The following is a 17,924-nucleotide window of genomic DNA, read 5'->3' as shown; positions in this document are numbered from 1 at the left end:
CTGCCTGTATTCTTGACTTTAAATATTGATGCTTAGGAAGAGCTGAGATCAGGATATCTGCTGGTGGATTAGGCTACAGATTGTTCAGTCATTACTCATGCCCACATCACCTGGCTCGGACCACCTTCCTCCAGAGGTCTTTGGAGATTGGGAAAAAAACACTACTCACCACCAGCTGAAGATTTGTTGTGTAGGTGAGGGGCAAGGAAGGGCTGCCCTACACCCAGGCAGTGCTTCATGCATGACCAGAATGGGTCATGAACTGGGTGTTGATCAGTTCAGTAGGGGACCAGTATCACAGCAGGGCTGAGGACTCCTTAAAAAATGGGGGTATGTCCAAACAAGGCAATATCCAAGGGCAGAGAAACAGTATGTTTGGGGGGAGCAGATGATCCACCGGGTGCCTGGGAGAATCCACAGTCGTTCTCCCATGCCCTGTCCCAGCTTTCTCAGTTTCTCCCATACTCTATTCCCTCCAATCTCATCTCACCCACCTCTTCTGCAAGAAAAGAATGGAATAAATGGACTCAGAAGCAGCTTTTCATATTTTTTGTTTGTTGTTTTTGGGTTTTTTGTGTTTTTTTTTTTAATTTTTTTTTTAATAAGAAATTTATTGCAAATATAGAAATTGATTTTATCCATACAGGAATCTCCGAGTTGAGGAAAAACAATTTCGTGCCATTCAGTTTTAAAACAGGAAAAGAAAGAAAAGAGAAAGAAAGAGGGAAAAAAGGAAAGAAAATAAAGAGAAAGAAATAGAAACCTAAAGGAAGAAGGAAAAAAAAAAAAAAAAAAAGAAGAAGAAAAGAACTTAACTCCAACTCAAATTTGTCCATACACAACCAGGGGGGGGTCACAGGGTTGTTACGGAAGGAGAAACACCAAAGAGGCCACAAGGAGCCGGTCCCAGCAGCTACCTCCCAGGCCCTTCCTTACATTCAAGGGCTGATACCCCCGACTCCGTGCCCAGCAGCTGCCTGCCCCTTCCCACCCCCTCGCCCCAGGTGCTGTGCTTGTGTATGGACCAGCGGAACCAGCCCTGGAGGGTCTGACCTGGCCCAGTCAGCCTCTTCCTCTTCCCCCCAGGGAAGGTGGAGAGCAGGCAATGGGGGCAGGACACCCAAGAGCAAGGCCTCACAGTGGCGGTGGTAGTCATGGGGGAGGCAAAGCCAAACGCGCGAGGATGGGGCAGACAGAGGGGGGGGACCATAAGTGGGAGAAGGAGAGATTTGCCTCCTGGCAGGGCAAGGAGGAAAGGAGGTGCCCACCCAGTGGGAGAAGGAGAAGCCGGGCAGAGATTGCCCTCTCTCCACCCAGGGATGGGGGTGGGGGATTGGGGTGGCCCTGCGGAGAGCTGCCCTGGTGGGGCTGCGCAGGGAGCAGTACGGAGACGATGTCTCTCCACAGGGATGTCTCTCCACAGGGATGTCTCTCCACAGAGATCTCTCCACAGCGCACGGCAGGGAAAGCCGAGGGGAGGCAGACCAAGGATGCCCCTCACAGTACAAGGCCAAAGTGGCTGGAGGGACAGAGTGCAGGAGTGCGTGCGTGTGTAGGGGGGAGGCAACAGATGCCCCCTTCTGCCCCTTCTTCAGGGAAAGACCTAAAAACTCCTGCCTCAGCCAGGGTGGGTGGGGGCAGCTGAGGTGGAACAGGCTCCACGAGCCCTACAAGAGAACCCTGTCGCCTGGGGCGGGGTGGTGCTCAGTGTCGTCTCACACCAAGACACCTTGAAGATGCTCTCTCTTGCACAGGTGGTGGGACGGCAGCAGGCTGGCTCCAGCAAGAAGACTCGCCTCCATGAAGCTCTTCTTGCATGCAGCTTGTGCTGAAGGAGGTGGTGGTGGTGGTGGTGGTGGAAGGGTTGGTCTCCAGGCTCCTGGAGGTGGTGTGTCCTTCCAGATGCAGCCGAACTTTCCAGTCAGCAACAAGCATGGCAAATGTGCTTTCGGGGCCATGGGTCCAGCTCCTGCCCGTGCAGCAGCTGCCCGCCCTGTAGTGCTGAGCTCTGCCCTATAGAGAGGGGCCACAGCTCATCATGAAGTCTGTCCAGCTTTTTTTCTTCAGGCACTGTTGACTTACTCCATACCTCCTCTCAGAGAGCCTCTACCGCTTCACTCAACCCTTTCTCCCACTGGTCTCTTTCTCCCTTTACTGTCCCATTCTTCCCAGAGCAGCCATCTCTTCCCCTGGTCTTTCCAGCCTGTCCCTCTTCACCCCCTCCATTTCCCTCTACCTATCCCCCTTCGCCTCCCTATTCCTTGGTCCCACCACACCTTCCTCAGCCCTTCTGTGTCTGCCCCTCCTGTCTCTTTCACAGCTCCTTTTCCCCCTTCCCCCCTGCATCTGCCCTTCCCTCCCCCAAGCCTGCCTGGCAGATCCTCCTCCAGGAAGGCAGGCTGATTAGCATTGCAAACACACAGAGGCCTCCTCAGCCCGACATAAATCTTCATTTGTCAGTCATGAATATTTCACACCTGCCTCGGGAGGGATTTATTCAGCATGGAAGAGTGGGGCGGGGGAGAGGAAAACATGGTACTGGCAGGGATGGGGACGAGCTCTGACTCATGGGAACAGCACACCTAGGGCCCCACCTTCACTCTTCTGGGTGCAGGAACCCAGCCCAGGCCCTCCACTCGGAGCTTCTGCCTGGGGGAAGAGGGCAGGTCAGCCCCCAACCTCATTCCTCACCCTCCACACTTTCCAGTGAGGTGAACTAAATCCCTGTTTGCCCTGCCAAGAGTCACCAACCCAGAAATAAAGTGTGAAAGCGGCTGGTCCTATTTCTGCCCCATGGAACAACTTTACCCTGGGAGAAGGCAAGGGTGAAGGACTCTTGCCAAAGCCAATCCACAGAGGGCTTAGAAACTTCAGGGAGTCTCTCCTTGTTTTTTCCCACCACAGAGGCCTTAAAGGTTTAATCACGCTCTGCCCTCTGCCAGGGCCCCCCATGGGAGAGGAGAGGTAGGACAGACCTAATACAAAGCTCCCTGCAATTAATGAGAGGAAGGTGGTGGGAGGTCTTCTAGTGATTGTAACCAGCTCCACATCAAGCTTTCACTGTATCAGAGGTTTTCCCTGCAGCTGAAGCACTCCTTGTTCCCCCAAGAATAACCTTGCTTGTAGATCTGGAGAAAGAACAACCAAGGTGTGGGGTTGGTAGTGACCATTTCTCTTATGAGATCTATCTTGATGGATCTCACTCCTGTTTCTAAATAATTAGGAGAAATTATGACCACGAGAAAGAGGAGGCCTTTGGTATATAACACATCCCCCTTCATGCACACAACCCTGAAAAGCAGCTGAGAGACGACACTTGGGGCAAGAGGAGGGGGACACTGGAAAGAAGGAGGAATGTTTTTTATAGGGCTGACTGGGTTGGGTTCACTTTGGGATGTGTTCCCTCCCAAACTGGTAGGAGTCTGTCAAAAAAATCACATCAGGGACGAATGAAAGGAGCAGGGAAAACAGGGACAAGGACAGGAGAGACTTTGGGGGAGGAGATTAAATTCCAACAAACTGGCACATACACAACAGGTGTTTGCTCGGAAAAATACAGTAAAATCATCATGCAAATAGAACTTTAAATCTGCTTTCCTCCAGCAGGGCTGGCATCACTTTGCGAGCCCTCATTCCTGGATAGGTAGCAGGACAAGGAAGAAGGAAGGAGGAAGGAAGGTGGGATACTTTGTTCCCTTTCCTTGCCCTCTTCCTCCCACAGAACAGTCCATCTTGTGCAAACTTCACCCACTGGTTTGAAGTGAGGGGCTACTGTTGGGAGAGAAATGGCTTGTCCGTCCTACCCAACCTTACCCCCACCACAGGCAAAAGAAGGGCCTGATGATAGCTGCATCCCTGACCTTTCTTTTCTGCCTTGTTGGAGTGATGGGGAGAGGGAGAAGAAACCATTAGAGGTTAATGCTCCCCCCAAAAATAGAGACTGAGCAGAACTGATTACAAGACCATACAGCAGAGAAGCACAGGGAGGGAAGAGGTGGGGAGAGGAACAGGACTCCAACCCCCTGTGCCTGTCATCCCCCTCTTCCTGTCCAGTTCTGTGCCCCAGCCATTAGTCTTTCCTGCTTGGATGGTTGTTGTGCTGGAAGACTGCTGGGCCTGCTCCATTTAGTAGCTGGAAAGGTCTCTGCTGTGCCTAAGCACCTCTCACAGCATTTTCCTGTCTTGATTTGCATTGTCCCAACATGGAGGGACTCATGGCAGCAGTGATGTGTCTCCCCTTCATCCTCCTGCACATGCACACACACGTGCACGTGTGTGCACACACATGCCTTTCTCTGGGCTGGACTGGCTCTTACGGTGTGGAGTCAGTCCCATGAACACCTCTGGACTCACGGCAAAATGCTGCTTTGACTGTGGGGAAGCAGGCTGACAGTGAAGGAGGCTGAGGCAATGGGATCAGGACCTGGCTTAGAACTGTTACCATCAGCATCCCTGCAAGGAAGAGACCCTGAGGATCTTCACATGTTTTGACCTTGGGGATCCCCTCTCTGTTTTCTTGCACACCAGGCTCTGCCTACTGCTGCTCCTAACTTACAGAAGGTGGAATCATGTCACCTGTGGCATAGAACCCAGCTCTCACAGCTGGCAGTGCTGGTGCCTGACAGATAATGGGCAGATTCTCTGCAGACAGCATGTAAATCCTTCCTAGAGAAGATCCGACACCCTCATCATTCTTCTAGGGCCACCCAAAACACTGGGACGCCAGTGGAGGAGCATCTCAGAAAGGAAATAGCCACTTAGGAAAGCCCAACACAACACAGGGCTTCACCCTCATCCTGACAGAGCTGAACAATTATTGAGAATTGGGGTGTGCAGCGCATGGAGAGGAGGCCCACTGTGCTGCATAATGACACATTCAGCAGGGAGCACCCCTGCCTGACAAGAAAATTTTGGGGGAGATGGTGCCAAGATTGTGCTTGGTTGGGCTACTCAGAAATGGGACAAAGTGGAGACAGCAGTAGGTTCTTTCCCAGATCTGTGGCAGCTCTTCTATGCAAGGGACAGAAGCTGGGACCTAGCAAGTGAAACCAGGTTTTTGTCAAGACATGATAGGATCCTTAAGAAAAGTTTGTCACAGCCAACCGTGAGGAGGTGGAGGATTTAGGAGGTGATAAGTTGCTCTGAGGCCTCTAAATATTCAAAGGAACACTGCCATCCAGAAGCTGATATTCTCTTCTATCCCAGCATACACAATATGGCTGCACATACACACAGAGAACATCTCCTGGAGCCATCCCTCTTGGGCTACTTCCAGGCCCCATTCTCACATCCCTCTTGTTTCCTGTGCTCCTGCCTTTACCCTAGGCTGTCTCCTATCCATGACAGAGTGTCCATGGCCTATTGAAGGGGAAGCCACTTGCTGGCTTTTCTGTCAACTCACTGAGGTAAGCAACTGAAATCCTGTTCTTCATAACACCTGCAAGTTACAAGGTTGGGTGATGCTCTTCTCATACACAGCCTCCCATCCCATACCCCATGATGCAAGTAAGCTGGCAAGAGCTGCAGAAGTTTCATGTAGAACTTGTTCTGCTCAGCTCCTTTCCAGGTTCTTTCCTCATAGTAAGGGAGACATGAGCAGGGAATATAAAAAATACTGCACAAGGGCAGCCTGAGCATAGGTGTGTACAGTTGGGAGGATCTCTGACCTGTGATACTCATGGACCGAACCTTCTCGCCTTTTCCTCCACCACTCCTCGAGGACCTGGCTTGCCATGCCAAAGAACACACTCATGTGCCCCCACCAACTGGCAGAAAACTGGCTCTGAGCAGGCCTGGAGAATCCTCATCTCCAGAATTGCTGATGTTCATCAGCAATGACATGGCAGGAGAAGGGAAAGAGGAAGAGCAGCAAGTCCACAGAGTCTGTTGTGTGGCAAGTTCTACCTCCCTCAGTCATTAGCACCTCCTTTCCTTCCTCGGAGGAGGATGGAGGTTCATGAAGTATCTAGACAGAAAGTGCCAGCCTAGGGACCCCTAACAGAAGGGTAGGGAAGAGGAAAAGCCAAAGAAGTGATACAACTTCTTCCAAAAAAATCTCACGTATCTTGGAAGAGGACCAGAGAGAGAGAAAAGCCTCCAATGCCAAAGGAAATAGGGAAAAAAACAGTGATGGAAGATGTGGAAAAGTAGGTATACCAGGTGGGCAGAGAAGCTTTCTAAACCAAAGTCAACCCCTCCCACCCAAAAGAAAAAAATTCATCCCTCAACAGGAACAGAAAAAGCAGTAGTTCACAGCTGAGTTTCATGCTCAGTGAGTGCCCATCCCTGCCCGTTCCCTGCCACCACAGCCACCCCCTCCCGGGCCATTTCCACCCACACTCCAGTGTTGTTACCACAGTGTCAGAGCAGGATGGTGCTCCCAACCATCTGCAGGCAGAACAATGGTCCCCATAACACAGTAGAGACAATTCGACATGTGTGTGTGTGTGTGTGTGTGTGTGTGTGTGTGTGTGTGTCTGTGTGTGTGAGAGTTTTCTGTTGTTGTTGTAAACTTTAAGAAACAATTTTGTCAGTTTTGTATTTGTCGGGAGTATTTTGTTGTTGGTTTATTTTTCACAGTCAAGTGGCATATTTTTTTCTGTTTGTTGGGAGGAGTGAGTCTTGTTTTGTATTGTTTCCTTGGAAAGAGCAATGGAGAGTCACAGCTTCTGCTGAGCAGAGACTCCTTTCCAGTAATCCAGGATGTCATGCAGATCCTCATCCTTGGCAAACTGCACTTTCTTCCGCAGGGCATGCCCAGCCGCCATGTAAACCTCCTCCCTGTGGTGCTTCTTGTAAGGCCGGAACCGCTCCCAGATCTTGTGGGTGCTCTCTGATGAGTACTCAGGGCTGGAAGAGTAGCCTGAGAAGTAGTGTCTTGGGGAGAGCTGGGAGTATGTGGAGTCTCGCTTGGACCGGGAGAGTGGCTTGAGGAATGACACCCTCTGGCTCAAGGTGTCAGCACTTTCCTCATAGTACAGGGCTGGGAAGGAGTGACGGTGCTCACTGCAATGGTAAGAAGGCTTGACCTCCAAGTGGTGGATGGCACCCGGGGACACCAAGGGAAGACGATCCAAAGGGCTGTTGAGTGGGCTGCCCTTCTCAATGTATTTGGAGTCAGACTTGCTGAGTGGTGGGTGGTCAGGCACATCCAAGCTGAAGACCTTGGCACTCTTGATGGAGCCACTAGAGGAGACACTGCAGGTCTTTCTGGCCACAGCAGCATCAGCACTGAGCTGGCGCTGCAAGGGGTGGTGGGAGCTTTCCTTGTAGGGTGGGGAAAGAAAGCTGGGCCGCTCTAGCCCACTTGAGGAACTGGCTGGGATGGACTGGCACTCAAAGGCCATGTCTGAGTCAACACCAGTCCCACCACCCAGAAAGGAGGCTGTGTCCAGCTTGAGGGCATCAATGCAGTTGTTGATGATCTGGTTGACCTTGTCTACCTCCTTGGCTATAGTAGAGATCTCAGCAGCTGAGCCTTGGCCATTGTCAAGCTCCCTCAAGTCCTCATCCCGCTGGGTTCGTTCCAGCCCATCCCCACCACCAGTCCGCACCTCAATGTAGTTACCCTTAGTGGTGACTTTAGGAGTCTCCATCCCGGCCTCCAACGACTTTGGTGGAGGCAACTTCTCCCCAATCATGGAAGGGATGGAGGACATCCGTGTGACAGGGATGACTGGTGGCTCACCCAGCTTCTGGGAAGGATGGACCATGGTACTGGTATCAATATCTGATCCATAACGCATTTCCAGGATAGTCTTTTTGACATTGAGGGACTTCTGTTTCTCCTCCTGCATCCTCCGCTTCCGCAGGCAGTAGTACACCACCCCTAGGACAATGACCATCCCAAAGAGGCAACCCAGGGTGGTCATGATATAGTGTGTGGTGGTGGAAGTACTAGAAATAGGGTCTTCCCTGCCTTTGCTCCGGGTTGCAAAGGTCAGGCAAGTGTGGTTGTAGCGCCTGTTGTTGCGGATGGAGGCCACACAGAAAGTATAATCAGTGTGGGCCTTCAGCTTGTTGACAGTGACGTATTCCTTCTTGCTCTTCAGTGTTGCTATGTCAGAAACGTAGCTGTTGTTGTATTGGACCAGTACATACATCTTACTGTAGGGCATGGGGATGGTTACCATGAGGATGGCTGAGGTGATGGTGACATCATGGAGCTTGATGCTGGGACTGAAGGAGGAGTCAGTGGTGGAGGAGGCTGGAGGCTTGACCGAGAGGAAGTCCCCAGGACTGATGGCTGAGCCCTCATCCAGGTCTCGCTGGGAGTCAGGGGTATAAGGGGTGGGGTTGACTCTGGAGAGGGAGGGGATGGTGCCACCTCTGCACATGGACTGGAAGATGGTGATGGCATTGCGGTTGTGGTGAGGTCGAGGTACCAGGAGTGGGTACCCAGCAAATTCCCGAGGACTCTCACACTGGAGCCGGTCATAGTTCTTGGTGACATTGTTGAACATCGCCAGCCAGTTAAGAAAGCTGTAGAGGCTACAGTCGCAGTTGAAGGGGTTGCCAGCCAGCTCACACACCATCAGATTGCTCAAGCTGGTGAAAGTGTTCCCCTCCAGGCGGCTGAGACGGTTAGATGACAAGTCAATGCTAATCAAGCTGGGGCACTCAGAGAAGGCGGTAGGGGTGACGAGCTCAATTAGGTTGTGCTGTACAAAGAGGAACTGGAGACGAGCCATGCCCCGCAACATGCCCTCTGTCAGGTTGGTGAGCTTGTTGTAGCCCAGCTGTAAAACCTGGAGGTTTGACTGGCCCATGAAAGCTCCATCCTCAATATAGGAGATCTCATTCTTGGTCAGATTCAAATCAGTCAGGTTGCCGAAGCGGTTGAGGGAGGAGTACAGCACCACTTTGAGCTTATTCTCATTCAGACGCAAGTCATGCACCGTGCTGTTGATATGCTGGGGGATGGTTTCATACGGGGGCTGATTCTGGCTGCAAATGGCCAGCCACACGTAACCTTTGTCCCCCTCAATCAGCCAGCAGTCACCTCGCACGATGGCAGGGCAAAACACGCAGAGCAAGGCAGCTGCCCACAAACCCAGGCACATCATGGTCTTCAGTGGTGCCCTCATCAGGATGGGAAAAAAAAAAAAGAAAACCACAACGAAAAACAACCCCAAATTTCCAGACCACAGCAAAAGGAAAATAAGGAGCAGAGGGAAGAGAAAGGGGGAATAACTGGGGCTTAGCAGTGGAAGGGCATGAGCACCCCAGTCCTACTGGGTGTTACCACCATTGTTTCTTCTTGCCCTCTGGTTCAAGCCAGGAGCATGGAGCAGGGGGAACAAGTGCGATCTGCTTCCAGCACTCCCAAAAGCGATGACCATGGATGATTGGTCTGGAAGGGAGCTACCTTGTGCTTCTTTTCTAAACAAGAATTCAGACCAAGAATAACAAATCTTGGATGCTCATGAGCAACTTGTCAACCTTTTCCACTTTTCTCCCTCCCACCCACCCCCCACCCACACCCCACCCACACCAAACCCACCCCCAAACAAATCCAAATCCTCCCCCCCTCTAGTCTTCCCCTGCCCCTCCACGGTGTAATTTGGAAGACCAAGGTAGGGCTGCCTCCACTGTCGCTCACGCTCCTTTGATTCCTCCTCCTTTTCTTCCTTCTCTCGTGGGTTCCCTCTGAGAAGCTTCAGAGCTGCAGATCAAACATGTCGAAAACAAAAATAAAGAGAGGGGAAGACCAAGTGCGCACAAGAGAGATCCATCTGTCACTGGAATCTGGAAAAGAAAGCACATGGGAAACAAGAAGAGGAATCAGTCGGAGGGAGTCTCCGAGATAAGAGACAGCAAGGTTTCAGGAGAAGAGGGACATGATGGGGAAGAGACAGCATTATGGGGGGTGCAAGCAAGGGAGGAGTGGGAATGCCTGCCATGCTGATAAGCCTTCAAGAAGGGAACCCTCACGACGTACCGTCTCATTTTGGGGTGTGCAGAAGGGTACTGGGGCTGGCTTAAAGAACGTGATGGCAGCCAGGGAGCTGGGGGAAGGCAGCAGCATGGGGGGAGAAGGGGTATGGGAGGGAGGCTGGGAAACATATGGCTGCTTTTGTGAGCAGCTAAAAACTCCCAGTGTAAACAAAGGCAAGCCCCAAGCACAGCCAAAGCCAGGGATTTTCAGCTGCCTGCAAATAATGTACACAGAATTGCATAAAGCAGGGAAAATGGAGACAAGTCTCCCCCAGCCCCTGGAAAAAAAAAAAAAAAAAAAAAACACAAACACACAAAACAATGCTTTTTGTTTGTTTCCTTCCTTGATACAAGATGGATAAATAATTCAAGCTACGTGTAACCACTTGCGCTCTAAAAATCGTTCCTGCCTCTTGGTGCAGGGACAAGGCTGTTGAGGTGAACCAGCCCCAGGGTGTAGGCAACATGTCTTGCATGGTATTTACCAGCCTCCAGTCTCTCCCCCATAATGCCAGCAGTCCTGAGCTGGAGAACATCCCCCCCCCCCAAACCAACGAGGGTGCACAGCTTCTGCCTTCCTACTCTGCCACCTCTCCTTGGGGGCTATGAACATTGTTCCTTTTCGGGAAAGGACACCTTGAAGGAATCAGCAGCAAAGTGACATTTGCTTCAAGGTATTTCTGGGCTCTAGGCATGCTCCTGGTCCTGACTGGGAAGGGTACCCTGGAGCAACCTGCCCTCCAGCTACAGCTTCAACCCTTCTCCCACTGTGCTGAAACAGGACACTGGCAGGGGTGTCCTCAGGCGGCACAGAGGAAATAATTTCATACAGCAAACAAAACGTGGGCACAGTGCTCTGCCCTTTTTTTTTTTTTTTTAATTTTGAGGAGGAATAAAACAATAAAAAGCAAATAAAAGCATTCTTAGTAAATGAAAAATAAAGATCTCCTATTGGCCCTTTTATTTTTGGGGGAGGCTGCTAACTAAAGATATCACCAAAGCTTTTGCCGAAAAAACTGAACCAATTTCTAGCACAGAGACACAAAAGGCAGAAATAAAATGAAGATAAATGGAGGAGGAGTGAACCCTTGAGGAACAAGGCTTACTTCTATGGAGAAATCTGAGCTGATTTGGGTCTGTGGAATTACCAGGCCAGCTGGATTAAAGGATCAGAGATAGTGTCACAGAGAAACACTTAAATATTCAATAATCCAAAAAGTAAAGCCAAGATGGAAAAGGGGAGGGGAGGAAATAGCTAGACCAATAGAAAAGACAGAGAGAAAGCCTCTGTTCCCCACAGCTCAACATCTGAGGCCGCCAAACTCATGTCATTTATGGCTGTCATATGATGGCCTCCAGCTGCTGCCTCAGCTTTGCATCAGCCAGCACTGAAGCAGAAGGCAGAGGTTTTTACAGTCTGTTGCTTTGTTTCTCAGCCTTATAATCCAATGAGGAATAATTTCCTGACAGTGTCTCTGCAGATGCATCAGAGAGGAGGCACATCTGGCTCTCCACAGGTTGGGACCCACAGGCCTCTGATATTCCTCACAGTCAGTCATCTGCCTTATTCCACCTTTTCCAGAGGTGACACCATGCAGAGATACAGCCAATCCCCCACACCATCTCTGTCACTTTACCTTCTTCTCTAATGTTCCTTTACTTTGCCCAGTTTCTTCCACCGAATAAAAGAGTGGCAGACACTATCATGCTTTTTGTGCATTGGTGGACAAAGTATGGTGACCCCAGGAGAGGCCAAGGGCAGCCCCTGAACAAGCCGTGAAAAGCTTAGCCTGGATTTTAGCCAGCATCCTTCTTTGAACATTATGCTTTGGCCTGTCTGTCTCACCTCACCAAATACCCTGCACAGTATCCAGCTCCATACAGGATTAACCCAGCCCCCCTGCTTTGACCCCTTCTGGTAGGACAGGCTGATCCAAATGCTGTGCTGAAGTCATGATTGCCTGCTGTAGCTTGTGTACAGGGAGAAACTCTGAGGCCTGGACCACATTCCGCTGCAACAGCCCCAGCAATCGCTGAGGGCCACCCCATCCCACGCAGGGAGCTGTACTCAGGCATCACAGAGAGGATTTGGAAGTGGAGACATCCTAGCAGCCTGGAAAGGAGGGAGGTGGCTGGGTTAGGAGGTGGATGGAAATGAAGGTGGTGTTTATCCTTGCTATGTGTCAAAAACAAGAGGACCATGCAGAGAAGACTGGCTTCCTGTCCATCTCCCACCCTGGCTGTTCAACCTTGCCTCAACCACAGCCAAAGGAAGGGCCAAGCCATTCCTTGAGCCAAACTCATTGCTCCCCTTGTGTCCCCAAGGTGGCTATGCACAAGAAATACACAGATCCTGCCATTCTTCCCCAAATGGCTCCTGTGTCCCTGCTATTGTACTTGTGTTAAGGTCTCTGAGGCCAGCTCAGTTTGTGGCCTCCTCTACGCCTGCCATGGCCTGGGAACCCGTTTCAGCTCAGCCCAGTGCCAGCAGTCCCTGCTGCAGCAATGCTGTAGGGGAGCTGGTCTCCAGCTCCACCACAGCTGTGCCCGGCCCTTTAGGGAGTAGCTGCCATTCATAGGCAAGGGAAGGCCAGGGATGGGGCCAGCACCATGGCCTCTCTCAACTGTCAAGAGCCAAATGCATATAAATCCAATAGCGTTGGCATCCAACAACACAAGGAAGCAGCAGTGTGTCCTTTCTGCTGGCCTGAAAGGTGCTGACAGTGGAACTGGCTTCCCAGGCAACAAAGCCAGAAGATGCAAGGATGGAAGGTGGGCAGGAAGAGCAAGGTTGAGCAACTCCAGCCTCAAGGATAGCCAAGGAAGGAGGACACACAACTTGTAGAGAGCTTATTGTGGAGGGAGGCAGTGGTTATGGGCAAGGGGAAAACTTGGGACACAGTTTATGTTCTATAGGGCAGGTGCAAGGTCACCACCCCCATGTGCTTGGCCTACCAGGCTGTAGGGCTCCAACACTCTTCAGTGTAACCCCAGATGGCTCTTACAAAGTGCCCTTGGCTCCTGGCCATCCTCATGTACGTGAGAACATCAAGGAACACCAGTGGCATTGTGCCCATGAATGGTTGTACCCTCCTTGGTTGGCATAAAGTCAACTCATCAGCTCTGAGCTCCCAATGAATTCCCTCTGGTTTATTCCCTACTAATGGATGCCTCAATGTTATTGGCATTTCTCTGCATCAGAGGATTTGGAGAAGAGCAAAAGGCTGCAGGGATGGTTGCCCTGTTCAGGGGAGAAAGCAAGGCGCATGAAATGGAGGGAGGAGACCCCCAAATCTGAGTCCGAAGCTAGATGTCATGATAGACACAGACAACCCTTTGGCTCAGGTATCAAGGTGGCACAGGTGGTGACACAGGAGTACTGTCACTAGTTAGATGGCCAGGTATGAGGGCAGGTTAAAATACCACCCCCAGAAGTGCAGATAGACATGATTTGAGGGACAGAGACAAGCTGGGGGCTGAGAGGGTGGAAGGACCACAACTGAGAGCAGATACAAGGTCTAAGGACCACAGTGTAAAAAGGCAACCAGAAAAGCCACACACAGTAGCAATTCTGGCCTGAAATTCTGACCTTGTCAACCTTGTCCTCCTGGGCTTCAGTGCACTGGAAAAGCCAGCACTTAATTCTACCATTGCTTAAACGGTGCTAAGAGCCTCCCATTACAAATGCATGCATTAAAAACCTGCCAAACACTCTTGGCTCCTCTGGGGACACCCCGAAACCAGGCCAAAGCTTCTGCTGCCTCCTTACGCTTTGTGCTGCATCTGGGCATCAGCTCTCCTTCCAGCTCAATGCGCTGCTGGCTGGCCTCAGGGCATGAACGCCACCTCCGAGGGGCTCTGTCTCCCCCATCTTGGCTTCAAGGTCCTTCCATGATTTCTGTAACCGTTTTACAAGCCTCTCCCAGGGGCACTTGGTACCTTACTTGAAGGGACCCTCCACACCTGCTGGATAGTTTCTGTAATGCACACCAGTCTGAGCATCACTGCAGCTGGTTCAAATCACCAGCCAGGGATGGTCCTTGCTTTTGCCTCTGGCTTTAGTGAAAGGACAGTGCCATGGGAGAAGCTTGCAGCACGGGTGTGACACACAATAGCACCCCTTCCCCCTCAGCCTCACTGCTTCCAGGGGTGCTCCCATTCATTGCATTACCATCAAGTTATGCAGCAAAAAACTGTGGCCATGCCCAGAGGTGCTCCAGAAGTCCTGAGAAGTTTGGGACCGAGATTTAGCAGGAAGCCTGATGACCTGTGAATTTGTGACGTGGAAGACATTTGTGTGCAGGGGTGTGAGAGAGAATGTCTTCTACTGCAGCTTCTCTCGTGTCCACCAACAGTTGAGCTCACACAGCACTCTTTCCTTTAATGGGGCTCTGTGAAGGTTTCTCTCTCACTTTCTCTCTTCTGTAATTTATCCCCCTATTTTCATGAAACACATAAGATCCCAGCATCTCTGAGATCCATCCCAATGTTACATTTGTTTGAAATTGGCCCTGTAGCTTTGAAAATCTGGAAGACAGATGAGACGGCTTAGACAGAAACCTAAAAAAAAATAAAATTAGCTGTAGAGTGTAGAGTCACCCTAGAAATTTATGCAACAAAAGGTGTCTTCATGTCACTAACCAGACAAAGTTTTCACCCCTTTCAGGGATTGAACTAGTATCGATGGGTCCTGCTGAAGGGTGGCCACCCAGCGTTAGCGGCTCTGTGAGTTTTGGCAGAGTACGGCCACAGGAGAAATCTTGCGGTTCGACTCTGGGCAGGTTCATTTCACCATACACAAGCTCACAGTGGCTGCTGGGAGAAAAATCATGCCTCTGAAAGCTGGTCTGGCCCTGCCATGAGTGGGGAGGAAGCTTGCAGATCCTAAACTCCAGCTGTCCCTGACATGAGAAAGCCCAAAGCTCTTGGATCCCAGCATGACACTGTGTTGAGGAAGGCCACAAAACTGCATAGGAGCTCGTCTGCTTCACACAGGTCACTGCTGCAAGGATGCTCACAGCACTCACATTCCAGCCAGCAACGATGGGGGTCTGCACAGAGGAAGGGCAGAAGGCTGAAGTGCAGGCTGTAGGACTGCCCCAAGGACATTCTGCTCTGTGGTCCCGTCCTTTGGCCAGTTCAGGGCACAGGGAGAGTTCAGGTGTTAACCTGGAGTTACCATCCACCCAGGCTCAAGCAAATGCACAGCCACGGATTCCTAACCTTAGCTGAGACAAACAGCTTAAAGACAACAATGACAACAGCAACAAAAACACACAAAAAAAAAACCCCACAACACGATGCTGTGTATAAAACCCCTGCTCTCCCATCGTGCCTCCCCAACAGCGATTAGATGCCTAATTTGTTAGGCAGCAAGAAAGAGAGAATGGGAAAGCTCAGGGGAGAAAAATGAAGCGGCTCAGAAGCATGAAAGAAAAGAGAGAGCTTTAGAAGCGTAAATCTTATTTTAGAGTGATAAATACTGGCAAAAAGGTCTTTCATATGCCAGTGGCTCCCTGGCAGGCCAGAGAGCAACCTTTGTTTTCCAAAGTGAAACGGTTACCTTTTATATTAATATGATTATTGAAGATTAAGGGGGATTTGCATCAAGCCAGCTCCACCCAGAGAGCCTGTGGCAGTAGCACACAGGAGTGTGTGCATGGGGCTAGGCTTGGGGAACGGCCTTCTCCAAGCAAAGAGGATGGCAAGAGAGTACAGGTTCCATAAAAAAAAAAAAAAAAACAACAAAAAAAACCCACACAAAACCAAACCAAAACAAAACAAAAAAGCAACAACAAACAAACAAACAAACAAAACAGAAACAACAATAAAGCCACCTTCGTGGCTTTCCCTCCAGGTGAGATGGGTGCTGGGTAAACATCACCCCCCTTGGTGTCATCCCGTGAGCCCAGACATGAGGCAGTGTAAAGGCTTAGAAATATTGGCAATAGGGAGAGAACGTGGGCTCCGTGTGACTGTCTGTAGTGACCTGCCATAGGGAGCACCAACAGCAAGACTGGCTGTGCCCGTGCACATGGATGGGTGTGCGCGAGCATGAGTCATGGTGCAGAACAGGGGTGGCAGTGCTGGCGCCGGGGGTGTGAGGCGGTGGGGGAGTATATGTGGAGGAGTTGCTGCAGGTGATGGGGTGGTTGTGAATGTGGGTTAATCATTCTGTGAGGCAGAGAATGAGTGCTGGCTGCTGGGGGGGGCAGGAATTGCCGTGGGGAACCAGGCAAAACGCTGGGTGCAAGTGTCTGTGTGTGTGCACATGTGTTCATGTGAGGCAGTCACCACAAAAAGGGGTGGGAGTGTTGGTTGCACATGAGGAGCTGTAGGGATTGGGGTGGGGTGTGGGCTGCACATGGGTGTGCGTGGGTCACAGGAGACCACCACGATTGTGTGAGTGTGTGTATGAGAGAAGGGCTGTAGGCAAAGGGGTGGCAACACTCCTTCTGCGTGCATCCCCCAACGTGAATCACTGCACGGAGCAGGGTGTGAGGGCTGTCTCTGTGCATGTGGGAGGGAGCTGCTGCAGGGGACAGGGAATGACCTCTGCTCTCTGCCAGCTGACAGGGGAAAGGGACAGGAGTGGCAGCTCTGCATGAGTATGTGTGGGAGCTGCTGCAGGTAACAGTCCAGAAGTGGGGGCTCTGGGTGCATGGAGGGAGGTGCCCTAGGGAGCACCGTGAGAGCACTGGCTCTGTGCACAGGGTGTTGCTGCAGGGGAGGTCAGCATGTCCAGCATGAGACCAGGAGAAAATCTTGGGCTGTATGTGATGTCTTTGCAAGGATCCCCACCCCCTCAGGGTCACCATAATGCCTCTGCTGTCCTGGGCTGGCCTTGCTGCCCTATTTCCTGCAACAGCAGCTCCCGGCTTTCACCAGGCTGGCTGGAAACAGCAGGTTCACAAGCTATTTGATAGATTCCCTCACTCAAACAAGCATACCTCCAGTATTTCTGGATGCTAAATACATTCCCAGCAACCCAGCAGTGCCAGTTTGGAATGTCCACAAACATGGTGCCCTACAGGTAGGGCAGGGAAGGGCCATGGAGGGGGTTAGTCCTTGCGTTACAGCTCACTACTGTCTTTTGCTGGAGGTACTCAGAGCCTGAGGAATCACACAGGTCCTGGCCTGGCTGAGGGTAGCAATCACTTCACAAAATGCATTGGTGGCCAGTTGTCCTGTGGAGGATACCTCCAGACCAGCAAACTCCTGCAGGGCACAAGCATTGGCATTCCAGCATCCTTCAACATGCTCTCACCTTCCAGACAACCTTCCCCTGGGCGGCCACCTCAGAGGTTCCTCCATCACCAGTGAGACCTCTCTCCAAGTAAGACAAGCAACTCCAGAGGTCAAGCCACCGTTCCTGTGAGAATAATGGGCTGGCCTTGCATGGCCTTCCCAGCCAGGGTGTCTCAGCCAGTCATGTGTTGTTACTCCAAGTCATTATTCTGCAAGATGTCAAAAGATGAGGCAGCCCCTGTGCTCAGGTTTCCCACAAAAGGAGAGTCAAACAGAAGCGGAAGCTGTTACAGATGGTGGTTCAAATATGGCAGATGAAGTCCTGATCTGATGTGGGGCAGAAGCAGAGGAAAGGTTTGGGGGTCATGGAGAAGCTGTTTCAGGTGACCCAAGAGTGAAATGTGGCAGCACAGGCTAATGGGGACATTTCAGCTGCCCAAACCTCTTCCTCTGATCAATGTATGCCCAGATCCAGCAAGTAGCCCCACACTGGACAGAACATTGTTTCCAGGTGGCTGCTTCCACCCTCCCTCCATCCTCCACTGCCAGGCAATAGCAGAGCTCAGCGCCGCTGGGGAGGGACCCTCCTCCCGGCCAGCTCGCCCACCTATATTTCAAGCTAACATCTGACATGCATTTTGACACAGCCGTGCCTCCCCTCTCTTTTCCTCACTACCTTGCCTTGTTTAGAGCCTGTTTTTTTCTTCCATTGCCAAAACACAATGACTGTTATAATTAAC

At 51.3% G+C, this 17,924-nt stretch overlaps 2 protein-coding genes across 5 annotated transcripts in view; one reads left to right on the top strand and one right to left on the bottom strand.

The window, feature by feature from the left end:
• Positions 1-538: 538 nt before the first annotated feature.
• The window catches only part of ELFN2 (extracellular leucine rich repeat and fibronectin type III domain containing 2), a 61,071-nt gene continuing 43,685 nt past the window's right edge, over positions 539-17,924 (bottom strand). For all 4 annotated transcript variants that reach the window (XM_065047658.1, XM_065047661.1, XM_065047663.1 and 1 more), the window contains one exon: positions 539-9,747. In XM_065047658.1, the coding sequence (XP_064903730.1) occupies positions 6,660-9,086 (2,427 nt within the window). In that variant the 5' untranslated portion in view covers positions 9,087-9,747 and the 3' untranslated portion in view covers positions 539-6,659. The remainder of the gene's footprint in view (positions 9,748-17,924) is intronic.
• LGALS1 (galectin 1) overlaps positions 10,387-17,924 on the top strand; it is a 201,115-nt gene continuing 193,577 nt past the window's right edge. The window contains exon 1 of the mRNA XM_065047684.1: positions 10,387-10,410. Coding sequence (XP_064903756.1) covers positions 10,402-10,410 — 9 coding nt within the window. The 5' untranslated portion in view covers positions 10,387-10,401. The remainder of the gene's footprint in view (positions 10,411-17,924) is intronic.

The sequence above is a fragment of the Columba livia genome, chromosome 1 (genome assembly GCF_036013475.1).
Source record: "Columba livia isolate bColLiv1 breed racing homer chromosome 1, bColLiv1.pat.W.v2, whole genome shotgun sequence".
Classification (NCBI taxonomy): domain Eukaryota; kingdom Metazoa; phylum Chordata; class Aves; order Columbiformes; family Columbidae; genus Columba; species Columba livia.
The sequence above is the reverse complement of the archived record's forward strand: the minus strand, read 5'-3'. Positions and strand labels throughout refer to the sequence as shown.